The sequence below is a fragment of the Crocuta crocuta genome, unplaced genomic scaffold, assembly GCF_008692635.1.
Source record: "Crocuta crocuta isolate KB4526 unplaced genomic scaffold, BGI_CrCroc_1.0 scaffold38, whole genome shotgun sequence".
Lineage (NCBI taxonomy): Eukaryota > Metazoa > Chordata > Mammalia > Carnivora > Hyaenidae > Crocuta > Crocuta crocuta.
The window spans coordinates 2,608,163-2,634,077 of NW_027532605.1; the positions used below are offsets into that span (position 1 = coordinate 2,608,163).

The window sequence follows — 25,915 nt, forward strand, 5'->3', positions numbered from 1 at the left end:
CAGGGGCTGATATATTAAGTCCTCAACGTGAAATTTTCAAATGGACAAGGAAAACTTACAGCTGTTTTTTTCCCACCAGGAGGAAAAGAAACGCAAAACTACTGTCCTTCCTTCTCTTCTCTTTTTATCCCCTGCACCTAATTGTTTAAGTGAATCTGAATGCTGAAGTTGTTAGCAGAGAAATAACACCCAGCTTAAAAATGAAGGCTCTTACTGCAATGCCTTCTTGTAAAAACTTAATATAAAAAACTTATTAGGAATTTACAAAATCCTTCTCCAGCAACATACACCATTTTTTTAAATTTATTTTTTATTTTTTTATTTATTTCTAGGAGAGAGAAAGAGAGAGAGAGACAGCGTGAGCAGGGGAGGGTCAGAGAGAGAGAGGGAGTCACAGACCGAAACAGGCTCCAGGCTGCGAGCTGGCAGTCAGCACAGAGCCCGACGCGGGGCTCGAACCCACGAACCGAGAGATCGTGACCTAAGCGAAAGTCGGACGCCCAACCGACTAAGCCACCCAGGCGCCCAACATACACCATTTTAAAGAGTGCTTGTTATTTGAATATGTTAGAACTTAAGACACCTCCCTTATTACATGAAAAATAGCATGTAAAAAAAGGCGCTGTTGTCTATTAGACTAAGAATTTTGAACCATATTCTAATTATCATAATTATACCTAATTACGTGAATTTGAGAGTTCTCACTCTGCATACTAATTGAAATGGCATAATAAAACCGTTTATCCTCTCAGATTTCTGCCAAACCCTCAAATACTGAGGTTATCACAGACATACCTCATAACCCCTGGGGTGTGAGAAAAGCTATTCACACTTGAACTGAAGGTTTTACATCTAAGTACGGGGTCCAAGTTACTATTCCAAGAGTGGGAAAATCAAAACGATAACCGGTCTATTAGAGAGTAACTTTCCTACATTCCTTTCTTGCCTTGTGGTATGTGGACGCCAAGGTCAAGAATAGAGCGGCGCCCATACTGCAAACTCGGCAACTGCCGTGGTCTGAGTGTTGGGACTCACTACCTGGTTACTTTCCTCAAGCACATCTTAGTCTAGACCTACAAGTCACTCCAGGGGCAAGTTAGGGCTGTGTGGCCAGGCCAGAGCGCTTAGGAAATCTGGAGTGCCAGTAATACTTTTATTCGCCATTGCAGGACAGCAACAGAAATTCCAAGATACAGAAATATTGGCTGCTCACCCATTAGAAAAGGGCAATGCCACAGGAACGTCCAGTCAGGCACTGGGGGTGGGAGGGGGGNCGTGGAGGACTTGTTAAGACAGGTGTCTGTGCAGCTATAGAGAAGCGCTCGGATTTTTCCTGGTGGTTCTCAACCTTGAATGTGCTTAGTCGCCTGGAGATTTTAAGTGCCTAATTTTCAAACTCCGTTCTGGAGATTCTGATTCAGTTGGGAGGGGGTACGGTCCAGGAATCTGCATGGTTGTTTGCTTATGTTTTAAAAACAAGCTTTCCTTGTGATTTTGACGCAACTCCAACCTTAGGATTGAAAACCAGGGTTTAATATTCTATTGCTAAGCTGAAAAGCTCTAAATAATCTCTCACCAATTACATTTACCTTAATCACTAGTTTGCTCCCTGTGAGGGGGCGGGGGAAGAGGCACTACTATTAAGAGCTCTTGCTTCCAATTTGTACCCTTCAAGGGTGCTCTCCCCCAGCTGGTGAGCTTAGTTCAGGAAACTCCAAGGATGCGCATTTCACCCTGGTGTGCATCAGGAGGCTTTCTTGCTAAAGCTCAGAAAAACTTCTCCAAGTCAAGTCACAACCCACCCAGAATGAATTTCATGACCAAAAATTACTGAGTATTTCAATGACAAGACTAGAACTGATGGGTGTGTATGCAAAAATACTCTCGTTTAAAACTACTCTGTAAGAGATATTTTTAAATCCTTGCAGAACACCTACCACAAAGTTTGAGATTAAATGGCTTCTCTTTTGGAAATAAACTTCGGAAAATATATTATTGCTAACTGCTGTTGCTGCTAATCTGGCCCTCTCCATCCCAGGCTTAAATTGCCATTCGAGAAAACAACCCAGCGATGATCTGGAGGGGACGGGAGAAATGCATCCATAGAATGGAAGAGGGTGCCACAGCAAAAAATATTAAGGAGCAAAAAAGGCAGAGTAAAGAACAAAGCCTATATAGTGTGTTAGATTTTGTCTACCAGAGCAGGAGGTAAGAGTCTATATTTTTATTTTGTTTGGGAAGCATACACATAAAGCAGGGCAAAAGCAAGTAAAAGCAACAGTGAACTCGGCAAGGGGGGGCTCATAACTGAGCAGATGACTAAGTGATAGGATGGAGAATCTGCACTGTATGTTTTTACACTTATTTGTATGTTAACAGTATGAATGTATTACATATTTTTAAAACAGTTTTAAAAAACTCCTCTCTAGTTCCAAACTTTTTTTAATGTTATTTTTGAGAGACAGACAGTGTGCAAGTGGCGGAGGGGCAGAGAGAGAGGGAGACACAGAATCTGAACAGGTGCTAGGCTCTGAGCTGTCAGCTTCGAGCCCAATGCGGGCTCGAACCCATGAACCGCAAGATTATGATCTGAGCCGACACTGGACGCTTAACTGAGCCACCCATGTGCCCCTCTAGTTGCAAATTTCTACTCACCTATTTCAGGAACTATCAATCTACCTCTGGAGGTACATGTTGGAGAAGACTGAGAGAAAGTAATGATATCCTCTACCTGCACCAATAAACACAAAGGCTTCTGAGAATTTCTTTATGGGAGCAATCATTTGAAGTACAAAAATTTAAAGGAAAGTCCTCCCCCACCCAAAAACTTTCAATGAATGTTTCTGGTTTATAAAAGGTCAAGTGAAATTCAATTACACAGAAAACATATAATGTTTGAATCGTAAAGCCTTTCTATGTGATATTACATTGACATACAAGCATGAGAGAAGAGCCTGAAATACAAAAATACAATTGTGATCCAGGAAATGGCACCAAATTAGAACAGTTTTATTATTTAACATACCAATGTATATACATTATCCTCCCAAATAAGAAACAGTTTGATTCCAAAGTTTAAAATGTAGTTTCCAAAATGAATCCTTATTGTAAATTTGAAAAAAAAAAAAAGTCCTGCAAATTAACACAATTTTGATCCTTGACTGAAGTATGCACCCTGTACCAATCACCTCTCTCATACAAAATGTATATTATAAATAAAACTTTCAAGAAAGATCTCGGATGTTTATTGCACATTGTACAGAATGCCTGCCACTGTCTGAAAGGCTTTTCAGCTCTTTACTGTATTAGCTGTTTAAAGGACTTCCTCAAATCTGGGTGAAAACAACACTCAGCAAATGTAAGCCAATGTAGGATCAGATATGGTGTTTACCAGAAACAGGAAAATATAATCTTACTGGACTGTTTCTGCGCTTTTTCTAAAACGAGAATGACTCTGTTTCTTAGTGTTAAAAGCAATGACAAGATCCGGACACGTTAAAAGTCCTGTTCAAATGTCAGTTTTTCTCTTTTCAAATAGAAACTACATGGAGAGGCATTTTTTTACCCAATCATATATTGCTACTTTCTAGGACCAGCCCTTCTTGAAGTATATTTATAAAGATCACACTACAGGATGTGGAATAGTGCTGCTCGTCAGCAAGAGTTACTGTTTTGGTTTCAACATCTCAACCTCTCTTAGCCCCTAGTAAAGTTAGCACAAGTCAGCCAGTCTGCCATGGCCTGAAAAACAAAAAAGATTCCTAGTGAGTTTTCATACCATCCAGTACGGAGCCTTGCAAAGAGCAGGCACTCAATAAATATTTGATGAATGAATGCGCTATCTTTGGGACCACTTCCTATACTTAATTACTGATTTATGAGTAACATGTTGATTTAAGGTACACAGATCTAACATAATGACTAAACAGAAAACACATATGACATGGCACGGACACTGTTAGTTTCTACAATCCTGTCCTAGGACACACTGTGTATTTTAAGGGTTAAAACTATTCCAATAATAAAAATTGATTAGTCAAATGTTTTTATTTTGCCAAGGGACTCTTAACAGTATTAGCCTTTGGCAATTCCCAAACATACAATGAACCCCAAACAAAACAAAAACAAAACAGAATTGCACTAGTACAAGGAAACAAGTCCATGAAAGCAGAGAGGAGGAGCCAGTTAAGGAACAGCGACTTCAAGGAGCCGGTTATTTTTTCGTTTGCACGTTGGGACACTCCCATTTTTCTGGTTGCCCTGAATAAACTTCACACATACTTTATCCTGTCTGAACTGCACCAGGAACCTGGAAGAAAAGAATAGGGCGAATTAAAGAAAAGTACACACACAACATCTGATGATGATACTAACACTAGCTTTTGTTTGTTTCTTTAAGTTTATTTATTTATTTTGAAAGAGATCAAGGGGGGGAGGGGCAGAGACAGGGAATCCAAGTAGGCTCCGTGCTGTCAACACAGAGTCCAATGTGGGGTTGGAGCCCACGAACCTTGAGCTCATGACCTGAGCCAAAATCAAAAGTCAGGTGCTTAACTGACTGAGCCACTAAAGTGCCCCCACCAGCTTTTGTTTCCTAATGGATATTGACCTTGACAAGTATTGCCTCTTTCCATCAGCACTTGCAGCGGGCATCACTTAGCCCTAAGGAAACTGACGTTCATTAACTCACCATACTCCAGTAAGGTAAGAAGGGCTAAGAAGAATTATTTCCATGTTTCAAATGGAAAGACCAACCTGCTCTTTTCCCATTTTTCTCCAATTTTGCATAGCAAGACCATAAACTGGTGTGTGTGTGGGGGTCCTATTAAATTATCAAGTTTGAGAAAATGAAATGAAAAAATTTCAGACACGAGGTCGAGACACTCCAGACTATGATTTCCAAACACTGATTACCCACGTATTTCCTAAACAATTCTTCTCATATCCACATACTATGCTACTAGTTGTTTCTAGCCCTAAATAGATTTCAAAATAGCTGTGACCTATGGAATAATAAAATCATGAGTTTGATCTGCCCCATATATTTTTTCCATTAAAATATATAATATATACCATATATGTAATTATATGTATATATGTATGTGTGTGTATGTACACAATCATAACATTTACAAGCCCCCAAAGCCACTTCTTATCCTACAGCGGTAGGGCATGTGGTACACCATGTGAGACCATAGTCTAGTTCCAGTCTTTTCCTTCCAGCACAGACCATTAGGGGTCAGGTGCTCATCTACAGGATGACTCATCAAACCTTCCTACCGCAAACATACTGCCTTCCTCCTGGGCTCAGGGCTGCAAGGGCCACCCGGACGTACAAAATGAGGTCCCTGCCCCCAAGGACAGCATCCCTGCAGAGGGAGTAGCGACATGACTGGATCAGAACCTGGGCTTTCCCATCTCAAAGCCAATTCTCTTCACTTCACCATAAGAGTCAGTATAGTGTTGCCACCTTCACAGCATGTGTCTCAGGGAGCAGGTCTCTGAGTTGCTGGCAGATAGCTGAATCACTCTAACAACCACGTGATGGATCACATGCTCACTGGATCCATGACAACAGCAAACATCAAAACAGCTCTGTTCCACGCACATTAGCCTCAGTGTCAAGGTCTACAGAACCCGCTCGCGTTTTCCAAACATTATCTACTGGAGTGAAATGTGACACAGAAGCTCCTGATTTATCAGGTGTTTTAACAGGATAGTACTTCCACGCTTTGGAATGGGCCATTTCTTTTTAACTTGAAAACACTGACAAAAAGAGCTATGGCTCCAAAATCGCATCTCTCTAGCGTATGTACTTATATACGTGCCTCAAAGAAAGAAAGCACCTTTCGAGTTTAATGCCAATACACACATTTAAAAAATCAAATATTTTGACACTTTAATTTTCAAAGACCACTTATAGTGTAATGAAAGTATAGGGAGTTCTTTTCCCCATAACTTTAGCATTGGCTGTATTCGTGTTCATGATGCATGATTGCAATTCACTCTAGAAATAACAATAATAGTGAAGATTTATTGAATGTTCACCATGCAGCATACTGTTCCTAGTATGTTACGTACATTAACTCAACTTTAAAATAATCCTATGAGGCAAGAAGTATTTTTTTTTGATGTTTAATTTATTTTTGAGAGAGAGAGAGAGACAAAGCACGAGCAGGGGAGGGGCAGAGAGAGAGGGAGACAGAGTCTGAAGCAGGCTCCAGACTCTGAGCGATCAACACAGAGCCCGATGCGGGGCTCGAACTCATGAAGCGTGAGATCATGACTTGAATTGAAGTCAGACACTTAAGTGACTGACCAAGGTGCCCCATAGGCAAGTAATATTATTCATCTCTATTTCATAAAAGAGAAAACTGGAGCATGGCCCACAGTGAGGACATGGTAATAATCATTCTCCAGCAAACAATAATGTTGAATGCATTCTCTCAAAGCATCAATTCCAGTTAGAATGTCACAGCAAAAAGAATTTAGATGATTTGTTTTCATTTAAAATATTCAAACAACTGCATATATGTTAATTGATATATACGTTTGTACACGTGTACATACAGATACACATATTTAAAATGTTAAATAGAACAAATTCACTTGGTTTTTTTTTTCCAATACATCTAGGACTTTGTTTTTAGAAATTTTTAAGAAATATTACACATTTTATTTAAGGTTCTCCTTAAAATGCAATCTATTTATGGATTAACAGTTTGGGAATTTAAGAACTGGGAATAACAAAGCAGGTTAAAACTGCTCTAAGGAGTAAATAAGACTTTGACTTTTCTCTTATAAACTGACATCCAGTTTATCCATAAAGACTAGGAAGACCGGGTTTACTAAAATAATTACTTCAACTTCTGAAAAGGACACACTGAGGAAGGTTTAGGTCACTGAACCGCATACTGTTTACAATACTAATCTGCAGAGGGGCGTCCGGGTGGCTCAGTCGGCTGAGCGTCCAACCCTTGATTTCCGCTCAGGTCATGATCTCACAGGTCATGAGTTCAAGCCTCGCATCTGGCTCTGTACTGACAGTGCAGAGCCTGCCTGGGATTCTCTCTCTCTCCTTCTCCCCAACTTGTGTGCATGCTCTCTCAAAATAAATAAATAAACTTTAAAAAAAAAACAACCCTAATCTGTAGAGCTGGTAGTGAAATGGATTAAAGCCACTTAGGGCTGAAACAAAGCACATCATGGGCACCCCTGCCCATGACTTTGTAAAACTTTGTTTAAAGTGCTCCAAGGAGGTGTATACTCCCTGCTAAAGAGCTCCAGAGGTCACGAAAACAGCCTACAGTGAACATGGTTCTGCCACGAGGCCTCCTGCTGCCTGGGCAGGGGACCACCGATGCTGTGTGGGACGTCATCAGCTGTTTTTAGGACACGAGCCAGCGATTAGGAACTGGAGAAGGAAGGGCGTTGTGGGCTGGTTTATGATGCGACTAAACGTTTTGTTTTCTTCACACGCCCCCTGTAAACCTTCACTCACACAAGCATGTTTACTGAAAGCTTCCACGTCCAGAACATCAGTCCTTTGTCTGGGACGAGCCAGGGTCCCCGCCGCCCACAAGCAAACTACCCCCATCAGTGCTGCACAATCACGTGAGGACCACTGGAGGGTTCTGTGGCTGATGACGTACGAGACACACAGCACACGCTATCCTGCCTGGCCGCTCCAGAGAGTCACGAAGTGTGACAAGACAGCACATCTGGGGAAGCCGCAGGACAGAAAGATGGTACATTTCCACCAGCCACTGCTTTCTTCGCAGCAGAGGCTGCATTCCTAGAGTACCAGCCTGGGAAAGGCGTAAGAGCAGTGATCCTTTGTGGCCTGGATGCTGATGTGACTTTCTCTGTAACAACAGCCTTATTATTGCAGTGAGCCAAACTTGAGGCTGCTTCATCCGTACTCCGAGGAGCTCCTGCATCTGGAACACACAGATTCTTCCCGGGATGAGGGGGATTTAGCAGTTCCACCAAAACAGAAGTCCTGCATCCCAAGCTATGAGACATTTCAACTAACGGGAGGGTAAAGTTCTTTTTTACTTTTTAAAAATTTTTTAAATGTTTTTATTTATTTCTGAGAGAGAGAGACAGCATGAGCAGGGGAGGGTCAGAGAGAGAGAGACACAGAACCCAAAGCAGGCTCCAGGCTCTGAGCTAGCTGTCAGCACACAGCCCAACGTGGGGCTCGAACCCACGGACCGTGAGATGAGGACTTGAGCCAAAGTCAGACGCTTAACCGACTAAGCGACCCAGGCGGGGAGGGTAAAGTTCTAATGGGCCCTAACAAGCTAAAATCTTAATTGGCAAGAACCCAAGTAGCCATTATATTTTTTCCTAAAATGTATTCTTTGTCTAATGAGAAAGGACCCAATGACAAGAAAAGCTATTTAGTCCAAACTGCAATTTCCAATGTAGAGTATGCGTAAAGGTCAATCTCCCACCAAATCTAAATACCACTGTTAGTATACAATGAGGGCAGATGATGAACCCAAGGTTCTGTCCTCAAACATCAAGGACAGTCAGCTTGACCTACAGAGGGACAAGAATGGGTATGAATTTAGTTTATTTTTTATTTTATTATTATTTAAAAAAAACTTTTTTTTAAAATGTTTATTCATTTTCATGAGAGAGACAGAACATAAGAGGGGAAGGGATAGAGACAGAGAGGGAGACACAGAATCTGAAACAGGCTCCGGGCTCTTCTGACCTGTCAGAAAAGAGCCCAATGCAGGGCTCGAACTCGGGAACAGTGAGATCATCACCTGAGCCAAAGTCAGATGTTCAACCAACTGAGTGACCCAGGCGCCCCTATTTTACTATTTTTTTGAAGTCTATTTATTTTGAGAGAGAGAGAGAGCGCGCCAGACAGACAAAGAGCACAAGCAGGGGAAGGGGAGAGAGAGAGGGAATCCCAAGCAGCCTCTGCACTGTCGGCATGGAGCCTGACACAGACACGGGGCTGAACTCAGGAACTATGAGATCATGACCTGAGCTGAAATCAAAAGTCAGATACTTAACCAACTGAGCTACCCAGGTACCCCGAGACTAGGTATGAATTTATTTTAGAGAGACTTTTAGAAAGAGTTGAAAGAGAATAGGCTGGCAAAAATTTTAATTAGAAAATAAAATCATTTCCTGAGTAATCTGGTTATGTGAATTCTTACTGTACATGCAAAGAAGTATATAAGCAGGTAGTAAACAATCTATTGAAAAGTAAAGCAACCAATCAAGTAATCAGCACAGTAACTCAAATTCCTTCAAATGATCTCATATTGACAGATTTTGTAAGTGGGGGGAATGCTCCGACCTGCATATAAGTAATCAGTCTCTACAGAGCCCTACTGTGAAGTAAAAAAAGCAAAATTTCAAATTTATATATAGCAGTCTTAGCCCACTAGTCAACCTTGTCAACATGGAATGCTTATTCTCTAATTCTAGCTGTCTATGTCAAAAAAAGGCATTGCAAATATAAGACATCCAAAACAGCACTCTTGATTTCACCCCACCCCAGCCACCCCCAAATCCTTCTTTCTTCAGTGTTATCTACTGCAGTAAATGGAACCCATCTGGGCTCAGGCCCCAAACCTAGCGTCTAACCTTTTAATAAGTCTTCTTGTTTTCCTTTAAATTACATTTGGAATCTGACTCTTTCTCACTACCTCCCACTCCCACCTAAGCCTAAGCCACATCATCCCAGACAGCTCAGAGAAGCTCCTAACTTTTTTCTGCTTCCACTCACTCTTGCCTCCCTAGAGTTATTTTCCACACTGCAGCCAGAGCAGTCTTTCAAAATCACAAATCAGATCGCGCCACACCCTTGCGTGAAACTTATAATGGCATTCCATCATCCTCAGAAACGTCTCGACTTCTTACCTGAGCCTCCAAGCTCTACTTGGCCAGGTCTCTGTCTGTCTCTTCAGGGTCTTTTCCTACCATTTCACTCTGCCACTAAGTGCATTCCTGTCTCAGGGCCTTAGCACCTGCTGCCTCCCTGCCCTGGAAGGCACCTCCCAAGATGGCTGCCTGGCTTGCTCCCTTGATTCCAGCCTGCACTCAAATGTCACTGCACCAAACAAGCCTCCCCAACCTCCCTACAAAAATAGCAGCCTCTGGGCCTTAACCTTGCTTATTTTTCCCCCTCCCCAAGCATTTGTCACTAACCAAAGTCATACCACGTATTTATTACTGATGCGTATTTGTCTCTTCCACTGGGGTGTCAGGTACATGAAGGTAAGGACTTGATCGGTACCATTCACTGCCTGTCCACCATCGAGAACAAGTACCAGACACACACTCACTACTTAAAGGTAGTAGTTGCATAAATGAGTAAGACTGGAGTGCTCGGCTAAAGCAATAAAGCCGAAAGCGAAACGGCACATTCAAACAATTATGAACATACTCATCAGAAATTTCGATACTGAGCTTCTGTTTGGTCTGGCTGAGAGTTGTCCGATACAGCTTCGTGGCCATTTCAATAAGGTGATCACTGCTGAAGAGAAAGTCTCCTTTACTAGCTGCTTCAGAGCCCTAAAAGGACAAAGCAAGAGTCAGACTACTGTAATTAAAGACGGCTTAGGAGGTAAATGTTTTTAGGCTTGGCTGCAAACGTATTTACAGTCTCTTTAAAAAAAACATCAGCTACTGGAGTCCACTCTTCCAAATAAACAATAACGACGAAAGCGGTATTTCTTCCAACTCGCCCAGGGCACTTACAGTAAGGTTACCTAACCTGACGCTACCCACGGTTGGTAGGTGGACCAGAGGCACCACCAACATCATCGGGGAGCTTGTTAGACAAGCAGAACCTCGGGCCCCAGTGCCGGCCCAGCGACCAGGAACCACCGCGGGATCCCTGAGCGATGTGTTTGCGTATTCAGGCTTGAGGAGCACTGACCTAACCTAGAACTCAATCTGGAAGAGTTGTTTAAAAAATTCCTCAGCGGTTTGGTTAAAAACAGAAGCACAACAACATTTCCAACAAATATCCTAGAGCGGCGGGTCCCCAGCCGAGCTACAAAACGTAAGATGGTTGTGCCCCCTTCCAAGAAACTCTGGTCTGGAGGGACGGGGGCACTGCCTGGGTACCAGCACTATTATGTGTAATCAAGGTTCAGAATCACTGTGTTAGGACTGGATGTGCTCCCTTTAAGTTAGGCTCCACAGTGGGGAAAGGAGGCTGAACGAAGCATATGGGATTTTCCCAAGTGCAGAAACAGCAAGCTACGTGCACTACCAGCTAGAGGCATGTCGCTGAATATGATTAATATTTGCTGACATCGGCTTATTTACTGACCGTTACATGAAAGGCACGATGCTGAGCACTTTAGTGCTCAGTGTCTCACTGAATCCTTATAACAACAGAATTAGTACGATTATTCTGTCCATTTTAAAGAAGAGAAAAGGGCGCCTGGGTGGTTCCGTTGGTTAAGTGTCTAACTATTTGTTTTATTTTATTTTTTTTATTTTTTAAATATTTTTTATTTATTTCTAGGAGAGAGAGAGAGAGACAGCGTGAGCAGGGGAGAGTCAGAGAGAGAGGGAGACACAGACTCTGAAATAGGCTCCAGGCTCTGAGCTGGCAGTCAGCACAGAGCCCGACGCGGGGCTCAAACCCACGAACTGCGAGATCATGACCTAAGCGAAAGTCGGATGTTTAACCGACTAAGCCACCCAGGCGCCCCAAGTGTCTAACTCTTTAAAAAAATTTTTTTTTAATGTTTATTTATTTTTGAGAGAGACAGACAGCATGAGCAGGGGAGGGGCAGAGAGAGAGAGAGAGAGAGAGACACAGAATCCAAAGCAGGCTCCAGGCTCTGAGCCACCCAGGCGTCCCAGCTGGACTCTTGATTTCGGCTCAGGTCAGGATCTCAGAATTGGGAGACGGAGCCCGCATCCGGCTCTGCGCTGACAGAGTGGAGCCTGCTTGGGATTCTCTCTCTCTGTCCCTTCCCCGCTCACACAGCACATGCACACTCTCTCAAAATACACATCAAAATAAATAAAATAAAACATAAATAGAGAAAAATTAGGTAGGCACATGGAACTTAAATGACTCCGCCAAAGTCACTGTAAAGTTGGTGAGACTAATTCCAGAGCCTATAGTCTTAACTACTTCATTCAAATCAGGAAGTCCTTGGGGGCACCTGGGGGCCTCTGTCAGTTAAGTGTCTAACTCTTGATTTTGGCTCAGGTCTTGATCTCAGAGTTATGGGATCAAGCCTCATGTTGGACTTGCACGGAGCATGAAGCCTGCTTGGGATTCTCTCTCCCTCTCCCCCACTTGTGCTCTCTCTCTCTCTCTCTGTCTCTCAAAAATAAATAAAATTAAAAAAAAAAAAAGGAAGTCCTAGTTAAGCTAAAAAAAAACACAGAATGTTACAAAATCTTTATGTCAAAGTTATTGGGCAGTTGTCTTATTGTGGTTGCATTCTTTAATTAAGAGACCACAAATTAAAGATGAACAAGGGGATGGACATTTATGAAGCTGGTATACAGAACAAACCACAGGAGGAAGCCATGAACATCCTGGTATTTCCATGTATTATTCTCAAAATAGAGCACATTGCTGTGAGTGCTAACAAAAGCTGTTCAGGGAAATTAGAACTCAATGAACAATACATGTGATTAATCAATTCAATTTCAGTTAATCAATTTCAATCACTGAAAAGCCAAGCCTGAGATTTTACATAGGAGTGAATATAGCCCAAATCTGCAAATCAGTAATATGCAGAAAATTTTAATGTTTTTGTTTTGTTTTTTATTTTTTTCTATTTTTGAGAGCAAGACAGAGACAGAGCACAAGCGGGGTAAGGGCAGAGAGAGAGGGAGACATAGAATCTGAAGCAAGATCCAGGCTCCCAGCTGTTACCAAAGAGCCTGAAACGGGGCTTGAACCCACGAACCATGGGCTGAGATCACGAACCATGAGCTGAGATCACGAGCCGGATGCTTATCCGACTGAGCCACCCAGGCGCCCCAGATGTAGAAACTTTTAAATCAATGGCTCAGAGATTGGGCGAATGCAGAAATCTTTCAAACAAATCAATAGTTGGACCTTTACCTCTTTGAGGTGGATGGCAAAGAAGCCATCATTCTGTGAGCTCATTGATACTTTGGTCACATCCACCAAAGGAACCTCGGACTTGATCTGCCCGGACTTTTGATCAGCAAGAAGGAGATTATTATTTGTTAAGAGGAAAATCCGGGATGTGCTCTAAAACAAAACAAATAAGAATGTAAAACCTATGATGAAAAACACCCCAAGTGGTCCTTGAGTGTAAAGTATTAGTTATTTGCAGAAATGCTCATCTTATTCTGCATCTTTCAGCATGCATACCTATGTAAACTGAGAGCACACTAAAAACACATATAACGTATCTTAAATCATAAAAGTTTGAGACAACGAGCAGAATTCCACCTAGGCTTAAAGGTCAGGGGAAACAGCTCCATTTATAAGAATTCTGCTGAGACTATGAAATGCAAATTTGAATATTCAGAAGACTAAAGATGACTGTCCCAACTGATAAATACTTCTTACAAGTCTTCAGGCATAGCATTTCTTACCTTCCCATTGGCACGGTTAATTTTGTTCACCACTTCAGCAATGATAATCTTTTCTTCAATAGCATCTTTGAGTTTCTTATACTTGGGATTCTTATTGATTTCCAGGTAAGCTCCTTGGAATGGTTGCCCAACACTACAGGGAAAAGAATCCCTTCACATTAGAAACAGTCCCAGATTGGGGCGCCTGGGTGGCTCAGTCGGCTAAGCGTCTGACTTCAGCTCACGTCGTGATTTCGCGGTTCGTGGGTTCAAGCCCCACGTCGGGCTCTGTGCTGACTGCCAGCTCAGAGCCTGGAGCCTGTTTCAGATTCTGTGTCTCCCGCTCTCTCTGACCCTCCCCTGCTCACGCTGTCTCTCTCTCTGTCTCTCAGAAATAAAAAAGACATTTAAAAAAATTAAAAAAAAAAAACCAAACAGTCCCAGATGGAAGGATTAACTGGAGAAAGGTAACAAACATGTCAGCTGATTCTGAAGAGCGCTAACTTCATCAAAGGTAATTTTATACATTTTACACATGTCCTAAATAGTTGGAAATGAAACCTTAAACCTATTTCAAATACGTTTCTGATGTGGGTCATGGTATTTGGTAGACAGACCTTTGATAAAAATCTCATCCTATGGAACAATCAAGATAGAAACGAGTCACAAATAGGACAGCCAAGGCCCAAGTGCATGGCCTCAAGAAGAGGGCAATTTCTTCTAATCTGTTAATATAAAGTTAATAGCTACCCACAAAGGACTTCTAATGCCTTTAAATAACATGTGGCAATGGAAAAAAGGAGTACAGATCATTACCATCACCTGCTTCAAAGAAAAACTTCATTTTTTTTGCAGAGAATAAGAACATCAATAGGCCGCCCGGGGAAGAACAGATCCAGAGCAACCGTGTCAGAAGGAAGCTACAGAGCTTAATATATTACCACTTAACTGTGGCTCTAAACAGGCAGTGCATGCAAGAAGAATCAGGCCTCTGGGGCGCCTGGGCGGCTTAGTCGGTTAAGCGTCCGACTTTCGCTTAGTTCATGATCTCGCGGTTCGTGGGTTTGAGCCCCGCGTCGGGCTCTGTGCTGACTGCCGGCTCAGAGCCTGGAGCCTATTTCCGAGTCTGTATCTCCCTCTCTCTCTGACCCTCCCCTGCTCACGCTGTCTCTGTCTCTCTCTCCTAGAAATAAATAAAAATATATTTAAAAAAAAAAAAAGAAGAAGAATCAGGCCTCTCCTCCTAGGACAGGACCTTCCATGGACAGAAGGGACCAAGGTCAACATTCGGAAGCGGAGTGTTCTTTCAAACAAACTGTATCTTACACGCGGCACAATCATGCATTAGGATGTCCATTTCCCTAGAGGTTTCTGCAGTGACACTTTCAGAACGGTGTCTTCCAAGACACCAACCCACAACAACATAACAATAAGCTGTGGCTTCACTGTGAGCTATGAAGTTCTGGCAATTTGCAAATACAACTTTAAATGCTTGCGTTGTGGGCGGAGGATCAGGGAAGAAGAATCCACGTAGGTGGTCAGTGCTTCACAGCTCCCAGCATATAAAAGGCTGGCACCCACAGGGCTGCTGCTTCACAGGGCGGTGGGAGGCTAAATTATCCCACCCCTCTCCCTGCTGCGGGGTGAGCAGCCACACAGAAAACGACCCAAAAAGGACTTGGCTTGATGTTAGTATTTTTTTTTCTTGTTGTTCACAGTCAAATGTGTTTTGATTTATTTAATTAAAAAAATTTTTTTAAAGGAAGTTTTTAAAGGAATAAACGTGCTTTTAATAATAAAAAGTGCTAAGAGCCTTTGAATTTGTTTCTCTAAAAATGCATTTTTCTCCTTTCAGTTTCTGGAGAGTCATCCACAGGGAATGTTAATTAAGGCAATTACGAGTGAAAAATGTATACAGAAAAAGTTAAATAAGTTAGTTGCCGGAGAGAGCACATGGACCATTTTTGTGTCTGAATGTGGTTTCTATAGCAGGCACCTCGGACAAGGATTTCACTTGGTAAACTTACAACTGGTACTGCTTCTGTTACTGAGTGCTCGGTGTCTGCAATAAAGGGACCGATCTGGCCGCACGGCCCACTAACATCATGCCCAAGGAGTTAGCAGAGCAAAGGCCATCCCAGAGCAGTACTGCAGCCACATTCTCAGACTGAAGGACTGGCTCGCGCTTCTTTATCATGTAAATGAGCCCAACGCAGCTTGTTCAAGGAAGAAGACTGGGATGGGGATTACAGCATATTGTCAGTAGAAATTGGGCCAGTCTCTAAAAACGATGGAAAACTAACAGGAATTTACAATGTAGATTTATCTTAATAGTCTATACAATTTGTATTTAAAAAAATTTTTATACATTTATTTATTTTTGAGAGACAGAGACAGAGCACAAGTGGGGGCGGGGCAGAGAGAGAGGGAGACATAGAATCTGAAGCAGGATCCAGGTTCTGAGCTGTCAGAGCGTGACGCGGGACTTGAACTCACAAACTGTGACATCATGACCTGAGCCGAAGTCGGATGCTTAACCAACTGAGTCACCAGGTGTCCCTACAATCTGTATTTTAAATGACGACTTCTAATTATTTAGTGAAGTATTCAGGCTAATGCCAATGAAATAAAACCAACAAATGCAATCTCATTTTGTTACAGTATGCTATGAAAGCCATTGCTCAAATGTATTTAAGTGTACTTTTTAAAACAGAGCTAAACTTTATTTCCATGTTTATTACATGTTTATCTTTGATGTTGAACACATATAGAATTAACATTCTTGGGAGAAAACTTAGGAGAAAAGCTGGACGTTCCCACTGGATGGGTTAAAATGGAATATAAAACTATGAAATAATTGTTTTAAGTGTTGAATTCTAAATTATGGCTAACAGTACAATAATTACCTTGCCACATTTCTCCTTCTAGTTTTCCAAAATGAAATTCATTATAAAATAATTTTCATTAACAATCAACTTTAAGAAAGGAAATAAGGGATTAAAACCATTTGACCTCAAGTAGAGAGTACAAATGGTCTTAACACAGAACTCCTATCTTGTATTTAAAATACAAATACTTCATGATAGTGTGAATTGAGAGTCATTAGCTGATGTCCACTGCAAATCTAATGACCTAAGCAAAACCATACATGCCATTTGCTTTTGTCCGGAAGAGTTAGGCTGATCATAAAATAATTCATAAAAATCTCTCATGTATCAATGAAATCAAACTCCACTAGAAGCGACCTACAAATATATTTGAGGAACTTCTAAAATACTGACTTTTAGGGGTAAAGCAAAGCTATAATACCTAGATGGGTATAAAGCCTTCTTGTCTTTGAAGAGTTCGCTGGCTTCTAATTTTTCTTCATAAATCAGTTTCTGCTGGTCTGTGAATTGGTCTCTGTATTTTTTACACTGTGAGAAATGAAAAGGAGAAAAAACAAGGTATCACTTACATAAGTCATTACTCATTCTTAAATATGCTAAGCCAATTTAATTGCATCAAAAATAAGAATAAATGTGTATAAAGTATCCATTTTAAAAAAATCAAGAGCATTTCTCCTTTTTGGGTTTTAAAAGGTTGGTCTTGGAAAAGGTCATAAAAACTACTGTTTGTCTTGTGGAACCTGGGATGCTTCCTCAGACCACGCAAGGGCCTTGCCAGCAAGGGCGCTACTGGGAATACCGACCCCCCCACTGTGACGTCAGCCCCTGTCCCCACCCCAACATTCTTAGGCCGTCACACTCTTTCACAAAAATTCACTGTAAGAAGAGCATTATACACCACAACTCACTGCACACGTTTACATGCACACACAGACAACTAACACAAAAGCTTCACAAAACAATTCCTTCAACGTGACCTGTACTCCGTTATTTTCTCTTCTGCTGTATTTCATTTTAAAATGCTGGTCAGTAATCTACTAAATTGATTTCATGACTCACAAACACGCTACAACCTTTAGTTTGAAAAATACTGCTCCGAATCCCCCATTACCCTTTTACAGTATGGACACGGGACCTGAGAAATCTCCCCTTCGGCTGGATTCTGAGATGGCACTGAAGGGACACAAGAGGTGGCTGGAGAGGCAGGGCCAGGTGTTTTATTTTTATTTTTTTATTACGTTTATTTATTTTTGAGAGAGAGAGAGAGACAGAGCATGAGTGGGGAAGGGGCAGAGACAGCTGTCAGCATGGAGTCCGACATGGGGCTTGAACTCACAAACTGTGACATCATGACCTTAGCCTCAGTCGGATGCTCAACCGACTTAGCCACCCAGGTGCCCGCAGGCCAGGTGTTTCGGATGAACTCTAAGGCATTCAGTTACAAATGTAGTTGAGACCCACTGACACAATCGGATAAAGTGCTGTTAGCATTGCTTCCCACACTTTCAAGAATAAACACATCCTGTGCATCCTCTATCCCCAAACACAAGGGAGGTAAGGGTGAGATTCAGGGGCCAGGGAAGAGCAGAGGCAGAGCAGACCCCTGGCATTAGAAGCTCTCTATCGTAATTTCTGAAAACAGTCTCACTGTCGGACTCAAAGGGGGAGATGAGCACTGAGACACTGGTGAATTTTGCCAAACTGACAGCACTAAGTTAGGGAACGGAAGTGAGAATCCAGTCCCACACTATGCGTTACCAATAACACACTATTCAGTGATAATGTCACTCTACACAGGCGATTCTGGTAAGGGGCAAACCTACAGTGGCCGGCAGGAAAGAGTCTCCTGGAAGTCATATCCACCAGGCACTCACTTACCAAATGTAAGCCGTGCAATCAATGATTATATCATATCTGACACTTGTAAATAGTTAGCATTCCATCTGTCAACTGACTAAATTATTAAAATAAAGTCAACATCTATATAAGTATCCGTGTCCTTATGCCGGGTAACACCTAAATAACATGTTATGCTCTCATAAAATTAAGGAAGCTAATAATATAAGGCAATGTCAAATAGAGTTTTAGCTTGTGCTTAATTCAGGCTGAGGGAAACTTTAATCTCTTTGATGTCTTGTGAGGCACTCTAAAGCTTTCCCCCCAGTCCATCAAAACGTGTAGTGTTCTCACATATGTCTATGTATATATTCAATAAATTTTAGAAAGTAAAATCCTACAGGCTTCAAGATTTAACTATATTGTGTGAAGATGTTCAAATGTTATTATTTTTATTTCTGGCAATATTCCTTCAGGTAAAGGTGACAAAAAGAAACACATGAAAACAAAACAAGAATCTGAACTACTTTAAAGCAACTGGAATCTGGAAGGGAAAGACACTGGAGCCAGGTACAGTTTCCTTCCCGGCCGAGGATGACACGGGACAGCCATGGGAACAGCTGGCTGATCCAGACATTCTCACACAAAGCCAAGTACAGGGCATGGTTCAAAAATACCCAGGTACCTCTCTTCGAGGTGAGAGGAAGAACATGTTACAAATCTGCTCTTACGTAACATTTTTCAAACACTCAAACTACATGTTAAGAAGTCTCTGAAAAAAAAATCTAACACGGCATTTTTTTTTACCCTCCACAAGTGGAAAATCCTTTTTAGCTCTTTGTGAGTAGAATCCAAAAATAGGTAAGGTCTTGATGGCCAGTTCTTGTCTATTGGAGATAAGGAAGGCATCTTATTTTTCATTTCCAAGAAGTATTTTTGCACCTATGTCGGGTTTGACAAAAAATGCTAGGTAAGTAAAAATATACCAGAAAAGCCACTGTTTTACATAAATCAGGATGAAGCAAACCACTCTTTGGTGGACTTTAGCAAGTTTTGTTTATAAGATGTTGTAACTCCTCTGGAAAATCTCTTTTAAACTCTCTGTATTGGTTGGGAAAAGCCAAGCTCCACTAAATGGATAAGAGAAAAGAATACTAACACTAATTTTAACATTAACAATAATACTTACACCAGCTAACACTAGAAAGCTACATTGTTTAATAGGTAGCCACTAGCCACATGTCGCTATTTTTTTTTAAATCTTTAGTAATTAAAAAATTAAAAATTCAGTTTGTCAGTCATTTTAATTATATTTCAAGTGCTCAACAGCCACATGTGGCTAGAGTTTACTCTACTGTACCACAAAGATCTAGAACATTTTTACCACTGCAGGAAGTCCTATCGGACAGCACTGCTCTAGAATACTTAATGTGGGCCAGGCACCGTAAGAGCTTTCTATTATCATTCCATTTTATAGGCGACAAGATGAGGCTAACAGAAGTTAAGTAATGTGCCCGAGCCACAAATCTGTTTGTGGCAGAGTAAGCTGGCTCCAGGGTCCGCACGTTACCACTATATATACTTCTCTGGAAGACAGAGGGAAACGTTAGAATCTGTCCTGGGAGAGTGGCACAGCCTCACTCTCCTCCTTGGTCAACCTTACCCTGCAGCAGCTCATGGCAGTACAGCAGGGCAAGATCTTGGTGTTCGCCTCAGATCCCTATGTTGAAACCCTAACCCCCAATGGGACACTGTTATGAAACGGGGCCTTAGGGAGGTAATTAGGTTTGTAAGGTCACAGGGGTGGTGCTCCCAGAACTATGCCCTTATAAGAAGACACGGGAACAAGCGTGCTTCTCTTTCTCTTCTCTTGCGCAGAATCCAGGAAAAGGCTCTCACCAGAACCAGACCATGTTGGCACTCTGACCTTAGGCTGGCCCAGTCTCCAGGACCATGAGAAATAAATGTTTATTAAGCTACACAGTCTACAGTATTTTCCCTATAGTAGCCTGAGCTAAACTCCAGGCTTTCTTGGGTACACCTTCCCCAGAGGACATTCTCGCTGTCAAAGAAGAACATTTTATTGATCATATGTGGGCCGCTAACCTGACACAATTCTACCTGAATTTGAGAGGAAATGATAGAAGGTCACAATCTCTCAGTGTCACAGCTAGGATTTAATGGTTACCAAACAAGTCACTTATGATCGCGATGATGCTATTAACTAGCTAGTCCAATAATGCTAATTTGCCACACAGAAGGTACAGACTTACAATTCTCTGAAGCGTAAATTCATAAATTTTCTTTCCAGCATTGGCTCTGAAAAATTTCCTGTACTCCCGACGGACCTTTAAAAAGCAGTAGAACACAGAGGTTAATGTGTGGCCGGCAGATGCCCCTTCAGATGATAGTCAATCACCTCGATCAAAAAGGAAGAAAAGGTGGAACAAGTAAAATTTATAAGTGATTTTCTGGATACAGTACAATGAAGCACATGGAGACAGTGGATTTTAAATCAGAGAAAAACAAGATGCAAAGTGATAATACCAGAATGTTTTAATGTTTTAAATCCTCTTAACTGTTTTTAAAGAGCCTGATAATGTGACAAGAAGCAGTCTACAGGCATAGGTGCGAACTCACCACAAATCAAAATACATTTCAGAAAAAAAATTATAAAAGGTAATTTTCAGTGCAAACTGTTCTTAAAAGATACAAAAAAAGAAAAAAAATGCCTAAAGGACTCTATTACAGCAACCAAAAGCCCTGCATACGAAGACAGGACTTCACTACTGCATGCTGGGAGCTCAATGAGAGCTGGGAGCTCTTATTTTTAGGAATAAGAATTTAAAAAGAAGCTTGTGGTCTCCCACGATCTTCCATTTAACTGCATTAATTTTTCTCTCATCTCTTCTCCTACCCGAGTTTCTACTAACACCATCACAACACTTGGGACATACCACAGTTTTAGTTACCCTATTTCTTCTTTGCTATGCTCTCATACGCACTTTGCACACAGTGTCCAACAAATAAAATAACTAGGTGAGGTGTTTACCAAATGAATGAATGAATGATACACTTAAGTTTTGAAACTGAGGAAAAAAACTACTTAAAATATTGATTATCAACTCGGCTGTAAATGAGAACGTTAGATTTTAGCAAAACATTAGCCTGTTTGAATAATTCAGAGAAGATGGACCTTTTTCCTTTGTCTTTAGTTTTCTGGGTTTAACTGCACAGGTTCAAAATATAAGCTCACAACCTACTAACCAAATTCAGCTTGTAGAAAAATGTTTTATATGCCTATTTTTAAATCAAGAACTTCACACAGGAAGTCAGACTGCATGTTTCTCTTAAATTTTCCTTTTTTCCCCCCTTTTTTTCTAACGTTCATTCATTTTTGAGAGACAGAGAGAGACACAGTGTGAGCGAGGGAGGGGCAGAGAGAGAGGGAGACGCAGAATCTGAAGCAGGCTCCAGGCTCCAAACCGTCAGCACAGAGCCTGATGGGGGGCTCAAACCCACAAACCGTGAGATCACATCCTGAGCTGAAGTCGCACGCTTAACCAACTGAGCCATCCAGGCGCCCCACTCTCTTAAAGTTCTCTAAGATCTAGCAACAATGAGCCCCATTCGCACATGGCAAGGATGAGTGGGCCACAGGAGCTATGGCTGCCTTTACGAGACAGGCATGCTCTACACTGCTCCGGGCCCCATCATTTCTTATCCACCTTCCATCTGCTACTTCCCTCATCCTTGTGACCTCCCTGGTCCCATGGGGCATGTGAGCACCACACCCATTCTCTACACTTGTGGATTATCGAGGTTTAAAAATTTTCCCAGGGGCACCTGGGTGGTTCAGTCAGTTAAGCGTCTGACCCTTGGTTTTGGCTAAGGTCATGATCTCGCAGTTCATGAGTTTGAGTGGAGAGCCTGCTTGGGATTCTCTCTCTCTCCCTCTCGCTCTACTCCGCCCACTCTTTCTCTCGCTCTTGAAAATAAATGTATAAACTTAAAAAACATTTTTTCCCAGATACCACCCACATAGGCAGTTCCTCCTTTTGTTCATATTCTGTGTTACTGATTATCGTTTCTCTTTTAGCCAAGGAGTTGCTATATTCATAACCATTTCAAATCTCAAACTAATAAAGTTAGAAGGGACAAGGAGAAGAAAAATGTTACCTTTTAATTGGCTCCTGGAATTTTAATAGCATAGGAAAGCAGAGAAGTTAAAATGAGGTTTCACGTAAACATATCCATAGAAAAACACTGGAAGTCCTATTATATTTCGTTGAATGTCATTGAAAGTGAGCTCACTGCAACATGCTTTTTAACACTCACAGGAATATTTCCCCTGAAATATTCTCCAGAAATACAGCTATATACGGAAAAGGCCTGGTGACATGCTGACATATAAAATGGGCTCCCCTCAGGGGCCCTAGCAGTCCAAAAACGATCCACTGAACTTTGCAATCAATTCCACAAGAACCTAATCACTTAAAAGGGCGAAACTACTACTCTCATCAATATCACTCTTTAAAAAAACAAGCACAAAATTGTTACAGTCTTGGACTTCAAAGAAGTTTAATCTTACTTCAGAACACTAATAATGGTGACATATTAAAACACTTTTGTTTTATTAGAAACTGGGGGGGAAAAAGAGTTACATCTAGAGTAAGGCCAGTTACCTTCAGCTACAACACCATTCACCTACAAACCGAATTTGATTTATAGGTTGCTAGTGTACACCCCTAACACGGAAGGATTTTCTGAAATCATACACACTTCGTCAAACCCAGAAACTAAAGATAAATGTGATTCTGCTGGGAGATAACATTATACGGGGTAAAAATCCTGATGCAATGTTTGGTTCCTTCTTTTTATGAAAATCTGAATGCAAATTAGAACAAGTGAATAAAATGGGAAATAAAATCCTTTAAAAAAAGTAGGTCTAGAACTTGTTTAGAACTCCTGAAACAGAACATCTTAAATCCATATTTAAGTTACTTCTTAAGTACTTGAAAAATTACTTGATGAATATTCAGCATAATCAAAAAGGTTAATTTACTAAAAGCTTATAGGCTAAATTTTCAGGGGAAAATGCAGATTATTCAAAAGCAGAACGTACAGATATTCAGAGTCAGTGGCTAAATACCATCCAGGTATTTAAATATTTAGAAAAAGATGAACTGTTATATTATAGCAAAAATAATGAAGAATAGTGTCAAAGAGGGGCCTAATTATCCTCAAAGACAATATGGATGGTACTCTATAGTGATGAGTTATTGGATAAATAGGAAGACAAAACTTTTACACTACCCAAAAGTTGTTCTCAAGGGCAGAAAGTTGCTTCTGGGGCTCAGTCATGTTTACTTACGTGCACCGTGCCTAATGTAGTAAGTACCACTGGGAAGTAAACCCTGCCCTACATTAAAAGGCATTTGAATCTAAAGTTCTCTTTAACTGCTGGTCTTATTTGCCAAAGTCTATACATTCCTGCAAAATCCTTTGGTTTCTAAGCTAACAATCAGAATGGCAGTCACTTTGCCGAAGGCTCTGCTCCAGGAGCCATCGTTGGGGCAGAACAGCCAGACAAAGGGAAACAAAAGCCAGATATCCCCTGGCTGGCCACTGTAGACCATGGGTCAGCTTTTAGCTCAATGACTGTAACTCTGTCTCATGAGCTAGAAACAAAAAACAAAACACAACCTTCATCTTCATAAAGATCACATAAAATAGGACTTGGATCACAAAGTGTCTTATTAGATGCTTTAAACCTATTATTTAAAGAAATACACAGTAAAATCAGAAAACATTAGTGCACAAGTTTGTCCTCAAAAAGAAATGGAATTAGGCAAGGTGACATTGTAAAAGACTGTGCAGACCATAAGCAAGCATAATCAATCATTTTCTCCGGGTTAGTAAGTGCTAGGCTTCATTGAGTTCACCAGGGACAGAAAGAAGGGGTGGGGAAGTACCTTCAGTCCAAGCCAGTAAGCCCAAATGACAGCGACTGCATGCTTACGCCTAGCCTCCTCCTTCAAGCGTTTCAATTCCCTTCGAGCCTAGAATGTTTTAGATAGTAAATAAAAGAGACGGCCCAATGCAGACAGCACAAATGACCAGAAAAAGATAAACCCACCAAACAGAAGAGCCAACTTATGAATAAGGATTTCAGAATGATAGAGCAATAGTGCATAATCACTTAAACCCTAAGAATCCGTGTAAGGCTGGTGCAGTCCCTCGTGTGTTTAGTGCTCTGAGCCTCTGTTCCAGAGGAAGGCAATCTATGTGGTTCCAGAAGTAAGCCACGCCTCTGCCCCCTACTTCCAGTTTTCCCCTTTTTCCTCCCTCCCCGTTCTCTCTCCTTCTTATACTTCTCCACACACTCTCTCCCCCTCATCCAAGCCTTAGAGCTGTTGAGTCTAAGGAAGTCTGCTGCAGTCACTCACTCACTAGTGACCGCAGCAGATCCCCTTTGCTGCCAGTGCACAGGGCTAAAAGGCTATGAATTCCTGTGTTCATTCGTTTGGACGTACAGAAAGACAACTCTTGAGAACAACCGTTTAGAATGTGGAAGGAATAAAGGCTGTTTCTTTCCCATGAGCAAATTAGAAGTAGCACATATAAAAATTCAGCGTGATCTAAGGCCTCAGACAGTGAAATATGCCGAAGCAAGATAAAAAGTGAAACGACTTACAGGTTTAAAAATTAATCTTTAGGGAAACGTCAGTCTGAGGCATGCTACTTTGGAAGATGAAACACACAGTGATTTTTCCCCACATTTGATACTCAGATTGGGAAATGAGCTACCTGGGTGGGGAAACCCCAGAGAGGACCGTCTAAGAGTCCCTCTGCCTCAGCTCTGACATTTCCCTCCATTTACTGAAGGAACTAGTCTGTTCTTCACAGATTTTTCAAGGGAGAACACAAATGAACAGCTCTAGTGAGGTTTTTTCAGGCAAATTAGGACCCTTATACAGGCTAATGTTGTCTTTTCTCATTTCTCATTTTTCTCTCAAGATGGACTTATGATGCTGACGAGGTAAACTTAAAAACATAGGACTATATTGATATTTATGTTTCTAACCGGAATACACATTTTTAGCAGAGATGACCTTTCATTTTCTAACTAACAAAAACATCTAAAAGTCTCGTCCCTTGGGGTATGTGAAATGTTCACAGAGCCCACGACTCTGCCTGGGGATTCGGGAGAGTATTTCAGGAGGCCTTTGTTTCTGAACACAAACAGCTGAAGCTGAAATTCTTGGGATTCCTCAGTGGCAATGACAGCTAGCTTTGCATGAACACAGCTTTCTGTTCAATCACAAATGATCATTCTTTTCACATACAATATTTTGCTTATAATAATCAATGGCGGCCACAGTGAGCCTAAAAAACAATTTCATTCATTGATTAATATGTTTTAAGGCATGCGTTAAAGGTCTTCTTACTGTCACCGTGCCACAGAAGACCACCTAAACCCCAATTCTTCACATCCCCAACATGCCCCCCCCCGCCCCAAACAAAAATACCTCTAGAAACTGCCAGTATCTGTTGGGAGTGGGGGGAGGGAAGCAGGAGGGGAAAAAAACTAAACATGCATGTTACTTGAGAGTTGTTGTTGTTGTTGT

General features: G+C 41.4%; 1 protein-coding gene across 3 annotated transcripts in view; it reads right to left on the reverse strand.

The window, feature by feature from the left end:
- Nucleotides 1–2,988: 2,988 nt before the first annotated feature.
- The window catches only part of MYO1B (myosin IB), a 181,168-nt gene continuing 158,241 nt past the window's right edge, over nucleotides 2,989–25,915 (reverse strand). For 2 of the 3 annotated variants that reach the window (XM_077780197.1, XM_077780196.1), the window contains 8 exons: nucleotides 24,260–24,346; nucleotides 20,558–20,632; nucleotides 19,092–19,226; nucleotides 16,870–16,976; nucleotides 13,582–13,714; nucleotides 13,079–13,231; nucleotides 10,418–10,545; nucleotides 2,989–4,309 (listed from right to left, as the gene is read on the reverse strand). In XM_077780197.1, coding sequence (XP_077636323.1) covers nucleotides 4,186–4,309; nucleotides 10,418–10,545; nucleotides 13,079–13,231; nucleotides 13,582–13,714; nucleotides 16,870–16,976; nucleotides 19,092–19,226; nucleotides 20,558–20,632; nucleotides 24,260–24,346 — 942 coding nt within the window. In that variant the 3' untranslated portion in view covers nucleotides 2,989–4,185. The remainder of the gene's footprint in view (nucleotides 4,310–10,417; nucleotides 10,546–13,078; nucleotides 13,232–13,581; nucleotides 13,715–16,869; nucleotides 16,977–19,091; nucleotides 19,227–20,557; nucleotides 20,633–24,259; nucleotides 24,347–25,915) is intronic. The other variant, XM_077780198.1, reaches the window with a different exon arrangement.